This window comes from Pimephales promelas, chromosome 4 (genome assembly GCF_988280905.1).
Source record: "Pimephales promelas chromosome 4, fPimPro1.hap1.1, whole genome shotgun sequence".
NCBI classification, from domain to species: domain Eukaryota; kingdom Metazoa; phylum Chordata; class Actinopteri; order Cypriniformes; family Leuciscidae; genus Pimephales; species Pimephales promelas.
This window is the reverse complement of record NC_142772.1, coordinates 16376025-16392840: the sequence shown is the minus strand read 5'-3', so window position 1 is coordinate 16392840 and position 16816 is coordinate 16376025. Positions and strand designations below refer to the sequence as shown.

Below are 16816 nucleotides of genomic sequence, written 5' to 3'. Positions count from 1 at the left end.
TCACTACCCATCCTTCACCATTCCCTGGCACAACAAGGACACCAGATCCCCTTTGGTTTTAACACTAAATGCCTCACCGAGGACTGACTCCACTCCCACTGTGTCTGTCATTTGTTCCTCCTGTCCCTATATATACACACATATATATATGAAGAGTTCAGATGCAAAAGCCTCTAAGTGCCATTTGAAATCTTTTTCTAGAATGATCATTTTTATCAAGCTTGTATATTTAAGTTCAGTGATTTCACTTAAATGGCAATGATAATTACCTATTAATTGTTATTTAAGTGAAATTACTAAACTTAAATATACAAGTTTGATAAAAATCATCATTAAAGAAGAAAATTTCAAATGGCATTTAGAGGCTTTTGCATCTGAACTCTTCATATATATATATATGACTCCACTCCCACTGTGTCCGAAGGAACTTTCCCCAGGAACTAGGAACTTTGGGGTGGTACTCGGTGTGTTTACACCGCAGGAACCAGGGTCTAAATGAAGTTCTGGGTAAAGCTCCAAATAAAAAAACTAATAAAAATGAAAAAAACTAAAATTAAAACCGTTTGTAATTGTAATTAAAACAGAATTGAGCAGTGTTGTTTGCTACTTTTTATCAATGTTTGATATTTGGAGATAAGAAAGTGTGTCATGCAAGCCACCCCCAAAGCTACACCAAAGAAGCATTTTCTTCTCCTTTTTCTTTCTTTCCGAGCTTGTTGTAAGAGAAAAACTGAGAAGGGGGGATACAAAGAGTGTATTGTGTTAAACGGGTCTTGTGACAGTATTCAGGCAGCAAGGCTCCAAGGATACAGTGATGTGGGGAGCAGAGCTCTGTGCGTGTGGGTTTGTGGAGGGAAGCGCTTATCCAGTGGCCAACTCAGGCGTAAGCTGTCAGGCCCAGGTCACATGACCGTCGTTGTCATGACGAGCAAGCGTCATCTCATGTACAATGCTCAGCCGTGCAGCTCAGCAGGCAGTCAGAGGCTTAGACTGAGCTCTACAATGAACTTACACTTCATTTCATTCTTTTCACTGCCCTAATGTGACTAATATATTGTGCTTTATAAAGACTGCAATATGCCGCAAAAAAACTTTTCTTAATCATTATCTTTGGGTAGTTGACAAATAATTAACCAATTAATTTTTTTCAACCTTAAAGGGCACCTATTATGCCCCTTCTTACAAGATGTAATATTGGTCTCGGTTGTCCCCAGAATGTATTTGTGAAGTTTCAGCTCAAAATACCCCACAGTTAATTTATTATAATCATTTAAAAAATGTCATTTTGGGGACTGTTTGAAAATGAGCTGTTTTGAGGCATGCCACTTTAATGCTAATGAGCTACATATCCCCGCCCTGCCTTTGGATGAGGGCGTAACTTGTCGGTCCAAGCAGAAGGGGAGAGTGAGAGACGCGCTATTTTATCTGTCATTCAGCGTACGTTTGAATCGGAATAGATAAATAGCACAAAGAGACTCCGGCAGAATAAACACAAATGAGAATGGACCAGTACGTCTCGGTATGGTTATTTGAAACATTTATGTACTTACAGAGTTGTAATCGCGTCCTCTTTGCAAGTATGGAGGAGCAACACACACACACGCTGACACACAAACACTAACACTGGCACATTTTTTAAAACTAACGTTACATACACATTCTGTGATAAAGTTTGCTACGTAACTTACAAGCGAAATTACATTTATGCAGGGACCTGTGGCGTCATGTTTAGCTACTTGTCATACAGGTGCTTCTGTGGCAAATGTGAGAAGATGGCTAACTTACAGAACAGGAACATATATGCGGTTTTTAATACAATATCTTTAAAAATATATATATTTATAAACGTGTGGTTACACACTTTACAAACAAGGTTTAAATTATATACACAGACATTCTACGACGACAACAATTTTAGACGCTTTTGTTGTTGAATTGGCTGACATTGACTGAAAAGACTATTTGCTCAAAAATCATAAAACACACTTACTGTTACTGGATGTGACGGTGGATCGCAAACAGTAGACGACTATCCACACTTGAGGATTAACTTTTAAGCCACAACAACAGGATTAACCTACGAGTTGATAAATTATGTTTCCAAGAGAAATTACCGGCTGTCGTTGAAACAATGGAGGATGGTGTACCGAGGGCGGGGTTTATGCCACAAACCACCCTGTCAATCAAACCCCTTTCTCACTTTCTACGTCACAAAGAGCTGGATCTCTGAACAGCTCGTTCTGAGGCAGTGCATATGATTTATTGAGATTGTAAAAAAAACACTGGGTGGATTTTTAGCATTCTAGGGTGGTTTTGCTCACACACTGCCAACAGACATTTATGTTCAAACACCATGTAAAAGTGAATTTTCCATAATAGGTGCCCTTTAAGGTTTTATATTATAGTATATTATATTAAAGCGTTAATACTTATTGTCAGACAATACAATTTGAATGTATTTTTTTCCATTTGTAATCTGCAAATTTAATGTCGTTTCATATATATATATATTGTAGTGTTTGAATAAATGGTGGCAATCTTTCATTTTCATTTTTTCATCCGTCAGCATGATATAGCCATTAAAAGGGCTGCTCACGTCTTTTGCGCGCTCAAGTTCGATTTCAAATATAGGTGTGCAGTGTGCAGGCTCATAATGGAGCAACACGGTCGCCTCCCTCCACAGTCTTGTCGTCTTTGTTTTACAATGCAGCCAGACAAAAGATTTAGATTTCTTGGACATTTTGTCGACTAAACCCAAAACAAGCAGCGTTCTAACTGAATGAATACAGCATCCCTTACCGAGCACGAAGCAGCAGCGCAGCCGGCCACAGGTGCGTTCCCGAATGTTCAAAACTGTGTGTGCGCTAAAACTGTGGCGCTGTTACAAAATAGCCTAAATTAAAGCATTTAAAGATGGGGATAAAACAAAGGCTAATTATATTTAGCTGGATATTGACAGTAATAAACAATTGCTAATAAACGAATAAATATCAAGGAGTAAATCATTTAAAAAAAAATTTTTGTTGTAAAAAACATGTAACTGGTCGACCAATAAGAATGTCAGTCGACCAAGACGACATCGACCGATTACTCGACTAAACGACTAAAGTTGACAGCTACTGCCCAAGTACTGTTCCAATTCAAAGTTCACATCTACCCAAGTCCAGTTTAAATCCCCGGATGTGTTCTTGAAATGGATATTTTTAAAATGAAAATAAAAAGATTATGTTCATTTTGTTATAAATATATGCAGTGAAGATAATCAATGTAGGCTACGCGTTGCCTGAACCACATGGCCATTAAGCTAATATGTTTAAGATTTTTTTTTTTATGAAAAGAGGCAGCGTGGTGTTTTATAATATATTTCGTTTTATTGTTGACGAAAAAGAGACAGAGTTGTAGCATATTTCGTTTTATTGTCGCCTAAAATATACATAAATAGATAACTGGAGTAGTCAGAGCGTCCTGAGTGACGCGATCAAGAACGCTCTGTTCAATTTGCAGAAGAACCGGACTTGCGTCCTCTCCTCCTCAAGAGTTCGTTCTCCTGAGTCGTACTCAGCTACCAATTTTGCGTACTTGGTATTGAGAAATGGCTATTCAGTTTAGTTTGGTTTTTTTTGTTCATTTCCTGTCTGCGTCTGATGTGTTGCCATGGTTTCTGATTTGATTGTATGTCCTGTTCAGTTGTGTTCACCTCATTAACCTGTGTATTTAGTTCCTGTGTTTGAATCCTCATTTGTCCTGTATCGTCAGTGTTATGTGGTTCTACTACTTTGCCTACCTTCCTTTTTCTGAGTTTGTTATTTGTGGATTTACTATTAAAGACTATTTAGTATCATTATCCTTATCGTTGTGCTTTGGACTTCCATGAGTTGTGACAATAGGACTGTACCATCATCTAACTAGTTTATTAATTCCAGAATGTGATTGAGTATCTTCTTCAGAGAAGATACTGACACGGTCAGTCATCAAAGAAATATTACATCATGACCTTTGACTATTATTAATAAATTAAGCTCAAAAGTGGATGGATATAAGCATCAGTAGTCAAAAAGATTCTTTTTACTCAAATTGCCATTACTCTTGCCATTTTTTCTTCTTCAACAATACACTGTGAGACTAGAGTAAAACCCTTTAAGGATGGTTCTTTAAAACTGTTTTTCCATAATAATGAATATATGATTTTTTTTAATGGTTTGACAAGTTTTACCCAATGGTAGCAGGTTGGCGAGGTACAGAAGAAATGCTTTATCTGTCCCACACACAAACAATATGACTATGAATTTAGGGTTTGATGGTGGTGGATGACTTTCAGGTCTGGCTAACTCTGACATTTAACCCCATTACCATGGACGCTTATCAGAGCACTGTCATTTAACTGTTGACTCAATATCATTAATGTAGATTTTTTAAATATAGATTTGAGTCAGAATACTCTGGCCACACTTTCATGCTCAAAAATTACCAAAAAACAAAAAAAGCATCATAAAAATGATCCATAGTGGTCAGTTATTCACTGGAAATCTTGACATCCACTAGCTCTCCTTGTGCCATTTAGTTAGTCAAATAACAAACTTTTAAATTATTCAATTATCAAATGATCCATATAAATAATGGTGATTCTTTAAATGATTCAATTATCACTGGTATGTGCTTCAAATGATCCATATAAATAATAGTGATTCTTTAAATGATTCAATTATCATTGGTATGTGCTTCAAATGATCCATATAAATAATATTGATTCTCTTTTTAGGTTTTTTTAGGTTTCTTATAGCCTCTAGGGTGGGATTATCTAAATATGAGGTAACGTGCAATGCATACATTTTTTTTGTCTTCTCTTCCTCTTGTAGGCTGGTGTCATCCATTCACGCTCTTATGGCCACCGCAGCTGGAATCATCGTGGTGTCCTCGTGCAAAGGCAATGTAATTATGGACCGGTAAGTGGACCAATCCTGTTCCACACCTTTTACAGTGCACCAATAATAAGCTTTTCTGCTGAAAAGATTATATTGTCCTCTATCTTTGTGTTTAGGTAATGATAAAGCAGCACTAGATGCTGATACAGTTTAGATTTGTGCTGCTGTGAACACATCTTGGTGTACAGTGCCTATAATAGAAGTAAGGTGCCTGTCAAAGCGTATTACTCATTTCAGTAACCAATTACAATTAAATTCTACTCTAACGTTTAAATAATTAGGGTCAGTATGTTTTTTGTTTTTTAAATAAATACTTTTATTCAGCAAGGATACATTAAATTGATGCAAAAGTGACTGTGAAGACATTTATAATGTTTAACATATTTTCTTTTACAAAAAATATGTTTCAAATACTGTTCTTTTGACATTTCTATTATCAAAGAATCCTGAAAAAAGTCATCAGTTTTCACAAACATATTAAGCAGCACAACTGTTTTCAACATTGATAATAAAAATAAATGTATCTTGAGCACCAAATCAGCATATTAGAATGATTTCTGAAGGATCATGTTACTGAAGACTGAAGTAATGGCTGCTGAAAAATCAGTTTTACCATCAAAGGACAAAAAAAAGGAAAAGATTTAACTTAAAATGTAATAATATTTCACAATATTACTGTTTTTACTGTATTTTGAATATTCTCAAATAAATGCAGCTTTGGTGAGCATAAGACACTTCTTTCAAAAACATTAAAAACATCTTACCAACCCCAAACTTCTCAATGGTAGTGTATGCTGTTATGATAATACACAAATAAATGACAAAATAGGATAATTTCTTAAATCCTCTTTCTCTAAATCATCATTAAGCTAGTGTTATACTTTCCACATCCGCAGTTGCGCGAGGGACCGTGAGGGACCACGTGACGTAAAAATTGTCATCGGAGGGTCTATCTGGAGGTTCCTTGAAGACGTCCGTGTGCCTCCCATTTTTTGTGACCGTGCTGTCAAAGTACGCCACTACTAAATTAGAACCGCGAAAGCGCTGGGGGGGGGGGGAAATGGACGTTGATTTCAAAGAGAGGTTGTGCGAAGAAGTCCGTCGCTACCCGCACCTCGACAACCCATCATTAAAGGATTATAAACAGCCAGATGTGCAATAATTCCTGGAAGGAAATTAGCCAGAGTTTAGGCAAAGAAGAAAGTATGTGTCGGCAGAAGTGGAAATATCTTAGGGTGTATTCACACCAGGAAAGTCCGATAGTTCACTTGCTTTGGTCCGGACCAAATAAATTATTATTTTTTTTTTTTGGTACGGTTCGCTTTCACACTGCTCTTTTTGCAAGTGAACCAAAATTTGTAAACCAAACCACACGTGTGCTAAGGTCGTCCATTCATTGGACAAGGATTCTCAAGGGAAATCAGGAAGTGCAAAAAAGGCTCAGCATGGAGATATTTCCATATATTTCATACTGCAATATTTGTTCTTTTACTAATTTTGTGTTAATTCTGTACAAACGCAATATGAAGAAACTAATGAGTATCATATGATACAATGTCATCTATACAAAGTTGTAATTCGGATTTTGAGAAGATGACGAGTGTAACGTTTGAGTGGCTCTATAAATGCGGGGAAATACGACAACTCTCGTCTCTCGTGCTTTTCATTCGACCACCTTCTGTTTTTTTTTTATCTCTGGGCAACATCTCAACTTTGCGTTACAAGTGGCACTGCACAGAAGACGGAGAAGGTATAAAGTTTTCATTCATAGAGAGGGGCTATGTTCACTCATTCAAATAATGAGATTCTTATTGTGTACTAACAAGTGCTGTCAATGTTAACGCTTGCGAATCGCGATTAAGTTAGTCCAGTTTAACGTAAATTAACGCATCATCATCCTTGTATTGTAATTCAGGGGTTCTCAAACATTTTGGTGCCAGGGACCCCTTTCAGGGGAAAAAAAATTCCAAGGACCCTCCTCATATTTATAACAGTTATTGAGCACAAAGTTAATGTGTGAGCGGCAAATGAAATATTTTTGCACAAAATGAATGGTCTCCACCCAGGGTACTATGCAGGAATTTCTAAATAGCCTACTGAGGTAACGAAAGTGATCTTGCTAGGAATAACTTAGGATCCCTCACTTAGGAATTTTTGATGTTCTTGATCTACACATGTGCATTTTAAGGTGTTTTAAGGCCCCACAATTGGATAACTATAGATTTAGTAGAAGCATGTCAGTCGCATACATTTTTTTTTTTTTTGTCAAGATGTCACGAAACACAATCACATATTCCAATCAGGAATGGCCTTAAAAGAGAAATGTTTCAATAATTAGGCCTATTCTGCACACAAATAAAGCCCATAAGCCTATAAATACAATGATAATGGCATTATGTTTAATAGGTGCGTGCGTTGTTAATTTGAGCTACTGTAATTAGCTAAAAAAAAAACATACAGTATATGTTACATATATGAATCCATAATGTTAATCTCATGGGCACAGTATGTTTCTATTGACCTGCTTTTTCCTTTGTTAAAGTTGAGCTTGATTAATACTTTGCAAACTGATTGTTTCAGTCGTTTTTTATCTAAAACAGCTGTTTAGTTTATGTTAATAAAGGCCTACATCTTATCTCGCACTTTATGACCGTTGACTGAAACGTCGTGCGGGGAACTTTGAGTTCACTCCGACTCAAACATTTTGACATTGACGAGCTATCGTTGTTAGTCTGCTGAAGCACCTCAGACGAGAAGGTCAGTATCGCGATGTGCATCCTTGCAACCTCAGTTGTGGGTACGGCCCTGTCACTATGCACTTTTATTTTGATAATGATCAGACTTCTAATGTCAAATCTACAGTAGCAGTGCTAGAACTGACTATTGTGCGCGCACGCGAGACGCCGGCGCGCAATTACATGGGAATTTTTCCTCAGCAGTGGAAACAGGAATACTCTTATTTATGGTCATAGATAAGACAAGAGTGCATCATCCGAAACGGTAAAGTGTCCATTTTTTTATTTGTGTATAGGCTACATTATAAATGACTACAAAATGTCATGCCTTTTAAAAATACAGAAAAGAACCGGATGCGGGTTCATGCCGTCTCTCTGTCTCCTTTTTGGCGCACGTCCCGCAAAATCAACAGCAGCGAATAGTCTACTTGACGCAAAGACATAGAAAACTTTAAGTGTCTACTTTGTATTGTTTTATGTTAAATGCTTTATATAAGTTACTTAGGAATAAACAGCATGTTTTCAGATGATAAAGAAAACATGACTCATAGCATGGAAAAAAACGTTAGGTTGTAAATTATTTCGCGGACCTCCTGGCTTTAGCTTGCGGACCACCAGGGGTCCGCGGACCCCACTTTGAGAACCACTGTTGTAATTATCCTTACATTAATAATAATAATAATTCATTACATTTATATAGAATTTTTCTCGGCACTCGCTTTAAGGGGGAAACTCGTCAACCACCACCAAAAGGTGGTGAACTGCAAATGCTTTATGAACTGCAAATGATATTTTTTTTGCATCTTTGCGCGATTAGACATTCACACACGACGCGCAGAAAGACGTGCAGAAAGACGCGCAATATTCTCTTTCGACGCAGTGCTTTCTTGCAATTGGGTCGGTTCATGTTCACAGCGTAAACGAACCGTACCAGAGTTCGTTTGGAACCGTACCGAGACCACCTCTTCAGCTGGGTCTCGGTTCGGTTGTTTGGTCCGCACCCGAGTTCGATTGCTGTATTCACACCTGCCCAAAAGGTCCGCACCAAGGGGGCAAACGAACTAGAGTTCGATTCAATCGAACCAAACAAGGCAGGTGTGAATACACCCTTAGAGACCGGTTTGTCAAGACCTATTTTTACAGTCTATGATCAAGGCAAAGAAAAAAGCTGGAAAAAAGCATGTCTTTGCCACTGTCCCAGCCGATCTACTGCACATGTGTGGAACGCGTTCATTGATCGGACCTCAGCAGACAGTATAAACACAAGTAGTCCGTGTCCGCAGCTGTTTTTGTACGCACCCAAACTGGAGTATAACTGAGCCTTTACATTACATAAACAGTTTGATGTTCAAAATTGATGTGATGTTGCTTTAAGAAGGCGGCCCATTAAACCCTACCTGCCAATGCCTTTGTTCACTTCAGTGGTGAGTCACAACAGCCTCAGGGCAATAGTGCTTACCTCTATTCCCATGCCACATCTGCTGACCCCTTTGGCTCCGCCCCCACCCCAAGGACACAGGGAGGAGGAGATTAGGTACATAGAATCCCAGGGCAACAGCTGCTACCTTTCTATGTGCCCTTCCTCCCTCTGCCCTTCCCCGGCACTAGACACCTGCAATTTCAGCCTCTGCCACCTGTTCATGTGTGCTGGGTGAAATGTGTGCGTGTGTTTGTGGCATAACAGTGTAATCCATGGAAGATACTTGCCAGGCAAGCCTAGAGAAAACTCCCAACCACCCTGCTAATCCCCCAAAGGCTTAATACTTGGCTCGAGCACATGCACAGCCATGATCCTTTAGTGACGAGGAGTATCCGGTGATACTGTGAGTGTTAAATAGGGATGTGACGATTCACTCGCAGCCGGTTGAAAATCGGAAAAAATGTGTGACAAAAGTTCAAGTCGGTTAATTTTAAATGAATCGCAATACACGTTTTAAACAGAAGGGGTGTTTACTGAATTGCCTACTACTGTGAAGTTCGCTTTACAGACACAATAGCAGCGAGCGCACACTGGCGCGTACCTAGCGAGTGTTTTCACTTCATTCCTAAGGAACTTGAGCTTGTGTGAGCACTCATAGTAATGAACTGAAAATGCTTGGTTTGCTTCGCTCGCCCCGCGCCAGTGTGTGCCATAGACTGTGTGCACGCGCTGTAAAACACATGGTGACGGCAAGCATAGATATTGACTCATTAAATCGGAGCTGTGGCGGGATTGTGACTCTTTGTAGACTAATAATAATCATCACCGTGAGAAGCACATCACCTCCGTTTTCACTTAAAAGCATAGAGCGTAAAAGTCATTAATTACGACAAGTGTGAGAGCTACGGAGATCACAAGGTGCGTCAGTGTTTCCATGGCAACCATTTATTTTACGTTATCTCTTTCTCTAAATGTCGTGTACATGGATTAATTTATTTTTTAAATAATTTGTTGATGGTTATGGCATATTTTGCTAAATGTGTTCTGTTTTTTTTTTTACTCTTTCTAGTTTAATGATACAAATTATGACAAAATTTAAATCTTTACTTTATTACAATGTAAAACGCCTGTCAATGCGGTATTTTACAGTCTTTTACTTAGTGTGCGAAGGTACCAGTGTCCAGCCTCTTGACCAGACAGACAGAAACACTGAGTTGAAACAACCTTCAAGGGATTTTATTTTCAATGTAGTTTTATTATTTGATAATTATATTTCAAAATGAAAAAGAAATGTGCAGCATTTTGTTTGAGAAATAATAAAAGAGACACTTTTTCATTTATAATTTGTCTTAAATCTCATTTGTTAAAAAAAATCATGAGAAAATCGTATCGTGAAACTGGTATCGTGAATCGTATCTCATCGTGAGTTGAGTGAATCGTTACATCCTTAGTGTTAAAGGAATAGTTCACTCAAAAATGGAAATTCTGTCATCATTGACTCATGTTGTAGAAATATTTCAGATATTTCACAGGATGTATAAGCTACTGTTTTCCATCTTAGCGGATGGGGACTAGAGGAGGCTGTGGTTAGCTTTCACTTTAATTACAGTATATTGAAAGGAACAGCTTGAACATTCTGATAGATAACTCTTTTTGTTTTCCACCCAAGAAAGAATGTCATACAACAAAAAAACTACAAAAACTTTTTTGTAGTGTATTTTGTAGTGTATTTACACTTTTTGTAGTGTATTTACACTATCATTCATAAGTGTGGGGTCTGTAGAATTGTTTTTGAATCAAGTCTTTTATGCTCACTATGGCTGATCAAAAATACAGTAAACAGCAATATTGCGAAATGTTATTACAATAACTTTTCTATTTTAATAATTTTTTTAATTCAAGTGATGGCAAAGTTAAATTACTCCAGTTTCAGGGTCACGTGATCCTTCAGAAATCATTCTATTATGCTGATTTGGTGGTCAAGAAACATTTCTGATTATTATTAATGTTGAAAACAGCTGTGCCGCTTAATATTTTTATTGGAACGATACATTTTTCAGGTTTCTTTGGGAAATAGAAAGTTCAAATCAACAGCATTTATTTTGTGCATCCGTGCTGAATAAAATATTTATTAATTAATATTAATTTCTTTAAAAAAAAACCTTACTGACCCCTAACTTTTGAACAGTAAGATACATGGGATGCATACAATTATATTATTCTGTCAAACTCCAAAAAGGTGACTGAAATCACCATAAGAGTATCATAAACACATTATGTGCTATATTCCAAATCTTCTTAAGCCTTTATGCATGCTGTTAGTTGATATGTGTGGATGTTAATTTGCATACCTATGATAATAATTAGCCTACGGTCCAGGTTTTATGTACCTTAACTATTTTGTTTTGAAAGATAAAAGATAAATACAGTTCTTGAGAAAGAACATTGTGAATATTATATTTACCATATAATTGATGCATATCTCATCTTTGGTGTGAATGAACATATAAATGTCCCAGGTAAGTGTAGCTGTAAACTCTGTGGTAATTATTAAAGTACTGGTAATTCACCAGTAATCACATGTGCAAAGTCTGTGGATCACAGTGACACAACAATACAAACACACACACATTTGCTTATTTAGATATAAAAAAATGAGTACATATCTGTTGTTTTTATATAAAGGTAATAATTATTGATGACTAACTCTTACCCTGCCCAGCAGCCCCCAAAACACATAGTAAATTTATAATGTGAAATCTAATTAGGAAAATATCTGTATTTAAAATTCTAAGGCTTTAAAAGCCTATTTAAAATTGCAACTAGCTTTTAATTGCAATTATGACACATTTTAGCCACACCTTACAGAAAACATTTTAATAAGTCAGTTTCAATCCATACCCTCATGAAGACTCTTTAAGCTATTTTGTCAATTATAATTTTAAATGTTACAGTTTTATTTGAATAAAGAACTCTTTAATATATTGCCCCACATCAGTGCTTTAGTTCCCTTATTTCATAGTGATATGCTTTGCTTAGCTATCCGATGATAAAACAGGTGAAAGAATGTCATGGCCTTAACTTGAAGAAGTGACCTGAATCATATCAAAGAACCAAAATATCATAGAGACTGTTGGGGATGGACTCTTTAAACTTGGGCTAGTAAGAAATCACCTTTGAACCTCTTATTAAAGATGCAGTCTGTTGCTTTTTTTGGTTAAACATTATCCAAAATAAATTTTTGAGCAAATACATAACTAGCCAGTGTTCAAAACTACCTGCTTGCCTTAGCTCGATTCAAAACGGCAAGCTTGTAATAATGCTTTCAATTCCAGTGGTACTGGTGGATTTCCACGGGAATATTAAAAATATAGAATAGAAAATATTATGTTGGGCATACTTGCAAAAATAATTCTGAATGCCAGTATTCACACCGTCGTGGTGACTGACACTCTCCTCAAACATTGCTTTCATCCGCGCTGTGCAGTGTCTAGGCACAACTCGCGTAAAGTTGATAATTCTGAATAACTGCAGCTTTAATATAAAGCATTCTCATGTTTCGGACAACTTGGATCATGTACATTTCCCGGAGCAGCTCACTCTGTTTCCTCCTCTAGTTTCCATATGTGTTTTGTCCATAGAAATGGGTTATTCACTACTGTAAATAAACGTTATTAGCTGATAGTTTCCCAGGCACAGTGCTCAAATGCTACTAATCTATAATCAAATTAGTTGTCGATTATTTTCATTATCGATAATAATTGTTTTTATCGATAAGTTGTTGCGGCCATTAGTTGTTGCAGATTAGTTGTGTCACACAATCCTTCAGAAATAATTTTAATATGCTGATATGATGCTTAAGAAATATTTCTTATTATTATCAATGTTAAAAACAGTTGTGCTGCTTAATATTTTTGTGAAAACCGTGATACATTTTTTCAGGATGAATAAAAAGTTCAAAAGAATAGCATTTATTTGAAATAGGAAATCTTTTGTATGTATTAAGTATTTAATTTATTTGTATTTTGTATTTCAGGCATGGTTTTTGTTGGGAATTACAAATCTGCGCACATATATTGAAACGCACATAACTATAGAATCAATTTTTAATGCGCATATGAACGCCATCAGCGTTTATCACAGGTTCGCATTTAAAGTCTGTTTAGAGACATTCATGTACATTACAGTTACTGTAAATCCACCCTCTAGTTCATAAACGCCAGGGTAGATCTGGTCCCCAACTGAGACTGGGTTCTCCCAAGGTTTTTTTTCTCCATTGGGTCACCTGATGGAGTTTTTGGACACCATTAGGTCACTTGATCAAGTTTTTCAGTTCCTTGCCACTGTTGCCTTTGGCTTGCTCAGTTGGGGATATTCAAATTACTTAAAGGGTTAGTTCACCCAAAAATGAAAATTCTGTCAGTATTTACTCACTCTCATGTTCATTTTTGGGTGATCTAACCCTTTAACCAATCCGTAATACCTTTGTTCAGCACTACCAAATGTGGATGTTTTTCCACTAAGAAACGAACATTGTTATTGTGTTTTGATTGATACTGTGAAGCTGCTTTAATGCAATCTATATTGTGAAAAGCGCTATATAAATGTACTTGACTTGACTTGACTTAAGAATAATGGATCTACGGTCTCTTTTGATCAATTTAATGTAAAGTATTAATTTCTTTTCAAAAAAGTTTTTACTGAACCCCCACTTTTGAAATATAAACTTTTAGAATACTTTAAAAAATAAGTGTTTTTTTTTTAGAAAATGAGACTAAGCATATTTGTATGTTTGTTAGAAATCACTTCACACATGATTTGTTCACCTATTCTGTTCATTTTCTATTCCAGACACTGGCTGACCACCTATTTTGTCATTTGGTATGGCGTTCCCTACATGTCTTATGACATCTTCGCCATGTACCTCAGCCATTACTATCGCTTCCGGGTCAAAGGCCACAAGGACTATAAAAGCCACTCTCTACGAACCGTCAACTCATTTGTGAGGAAAGAGTTCCTGCTGGTCCTCCATCACATTGCACTACTCTCCATTCTACTGCCTGTGACTCTGGTGAGAGAGAGGACAGAAATACAGGGATAGAGACTCGGATGAGCGATATGACAACCAATATTATGACGGGAGAGAGTAATGGGCCTTCTCAAATAACCACCTCCACCTATAGCCAGGACCAAATGGGAGGGAATGTAAAAAGGGGTCTGCAGTGCTTTTGTGTCCGTTAAGTACCTGATTCTATGAGAAACAATTACCTTAATAGCAGCTGTTACACTGCCAGGGTACATGCAGTGGGACAGACACACACACACACTAGTGGAAACCTGGTCTTTTGTTTGGTGTCTCTGGGCTGTCAGTGGTGATATGAGATCACTTTACCCACGCTTCCATTATTCACACACAGCTGCTACTCAGATACCACCTCACAAACACGTTGCTTTGTGCTCCTGTACCACAAAATGTCCCACAAGTCACAAACGTGGACAAACAGATTTTGACATGCATGGTGGTAATAACACAAATAAGGACAAGACCCAGACCACCACAACAAAACATCTGACTTTTATTCAATATATAACAATCTACTTATTTATGTATATTATTTAATACGAAACAGTGATGTTTAGTAAGGCATTTTTTGCATTGACAAAAAGGATGTATAGATAAATAAAATATAGGTAAATAATATAGCCATAGACATACACCCAAACCGTGTAGTTTAAGATTGTGCTTCAGGTTAGCGGGAAGGATTCAGATGGCTGTTCTAACTAGTCATTCTTATCTTGTTACATTTATACACACATTACACACCTTTGATCCACCATATCCAGCATTGCATCTGTGTATTATAATATACATTTTATTAATTCAAATGAATATAAATTTAAATTCTTAAAAATGTAATATATAATTTTTAGTTAATAATATAAAAATAAATATGCCCAAATGTAACTGGAGGAACACTGGAAGTAGATTGGGTGTCTGGATTTTTTCAGAAAATATGTGATTTTTTGTGTGTGTGTGTGTGAGAGAGAGAGAGAGAGAGAGAGAGAGAGAGAAAAGGCGATACTATATTCAAATGTGCTGGGTCAGTAAGATTTTTATTTTTTTTAAGAAATCATTAACTTTCTATTCATCAAATCATTGCTATAAAATATTTCACTAAAGTATTAAGCAGCACAACCGTTTTCAACACTGATAATACTAAGAAATGTTTCTTCAGCACTAAATCATGGTTATTTAATTTTGATGAAACATTTTTTTGTATTACACAACACAGTTGTGCTGCTTAATACTTTTGTGAAATTAGAATGATTCTGAAGGGTCATGTGACACTGGAGACTGCAGTAATGAAGATTTTTAAAAATCTTACTTGACCCCACATTTTGAATGGTAGTGTAGGCATTACAATTTCATTATCAGATTGATGCATTACATATCATTTACACCCTTATTGTTCACATAGTGTTTGTGTGTTCATGTTTGTGCTGACTGTGTTTTTTTGGTCTCTTTGTGTACATCAGTTCTTCAGGAAAGACCAGGGTGATTTCTTCATTGGCTGTCTCTTCCTCACAGAGCTCAGCACTCCTTTTGTTTCAGTGGGCAAAATCCTCATTCAGGTAACACATGCACACACTCTCACAAACTGATTGTGTGTTTTACTCAGCTGTGTTTTACTCAGCTGTCCTTCACAGTGCTGCACAGGAGCTGCCAGTCAACACTTTTCCTGTTTCCTTTTAGTAAAGATAAATGGTTAAATACAGAGATGGAGGTCTGTCAGTGCAACAAACAATCAAAAGGATATAATGATAATTTGCTGGGTTCAATCAATCAAAACAGTTGTGCTGGTTAATATGTTTGTGGAAAGTTTGATAAAAAAGATTTCAGTATACTTTGATGAAGAGAGTGTTCAAAAGAACAGCATTTACTTGAAATAGAAATCTTTTGTAACACTATAAATGTCTTTACTGTAACTTTTGATTGAATGCAACCTTGAATGCAAAAAAAAAAAACATATATATAAACACACTACACACACACACATATATATATATATATATATATATAATTGCTGACCCCAAACCAAATAAATGAATACAGCCATAATGGTGGTGCGTGATGGGGAAATAATGCATTCCCTGGATGAAGCATTCTGTCTCTCTACTCTGTAGTTTTCAATAACTGCTGATTCTTGGTCTTTGCTGTTTGGAGAGATTAGGTGAACTTGTTTTCAGACATGCATCACTTATGTGCCTCCATATGCCTCCTTTTGGTAGTCTTAGGTATTACATTTTAAAGCAGTCTTATCGTCTTTGCAGTTACATTTATTCTTTTTTTGCCAGATGATTGACCAAGTCTGGTCTACTTTGCAGTTTTTCTGACAAAGAACTGGTAGTCCTCAAACCGTATTCACTTTATAGCCCTTAATCCTGTAATTGTGGACAAATGTGGGCACAGAGGACTCAGGTGTGATCTTAATTTTATTTATTATAAATGTTATATCACTGTCTTCGATAAAGTTTTGGCTATCCATTTATGGTGTTTTTTTTTTTATTTTGGGGGTATTTTTGAATTTATTTACTTCAAAAAGTACCACATTTTCTATGTAAATTATGCTTATTTTTATATTTTATTTTTTAATTGTTTTAACTACATTAAAATATCATTCCAATAAGTTCTTAGAGCTAAAACCTAAAGATGAAGTGACTTTGCTGTCACCTGGTGT

General features: G+C 36.5%; 1 protein-coding gene across 1 annotated transcript in view; it reads left to right on the top strand.

Moving 5' to 3' along the window:
* Positions 1-16816, top strand: part of tlcd3a (TLC domain containing 3A) — a 38386-nt gene that overhangs the window by 16501 nt on the left and 5069 nt on the right. Inside the window, exons 2-4 of the mRNA XM_039661985.2 lie at positions 4857-4943; positions 13929-14148; positions 15615-15710. Coding sequence (XP_039517919.1) covers positions 4857-4943; positions 13929-14148; positions 15615-15710 — 403 coding nt within the window. The remainder of the gene's footprint in view (positions 1-4856; positions 4944-13928; positions 14149-15614; positions 15711-16816) is intronic.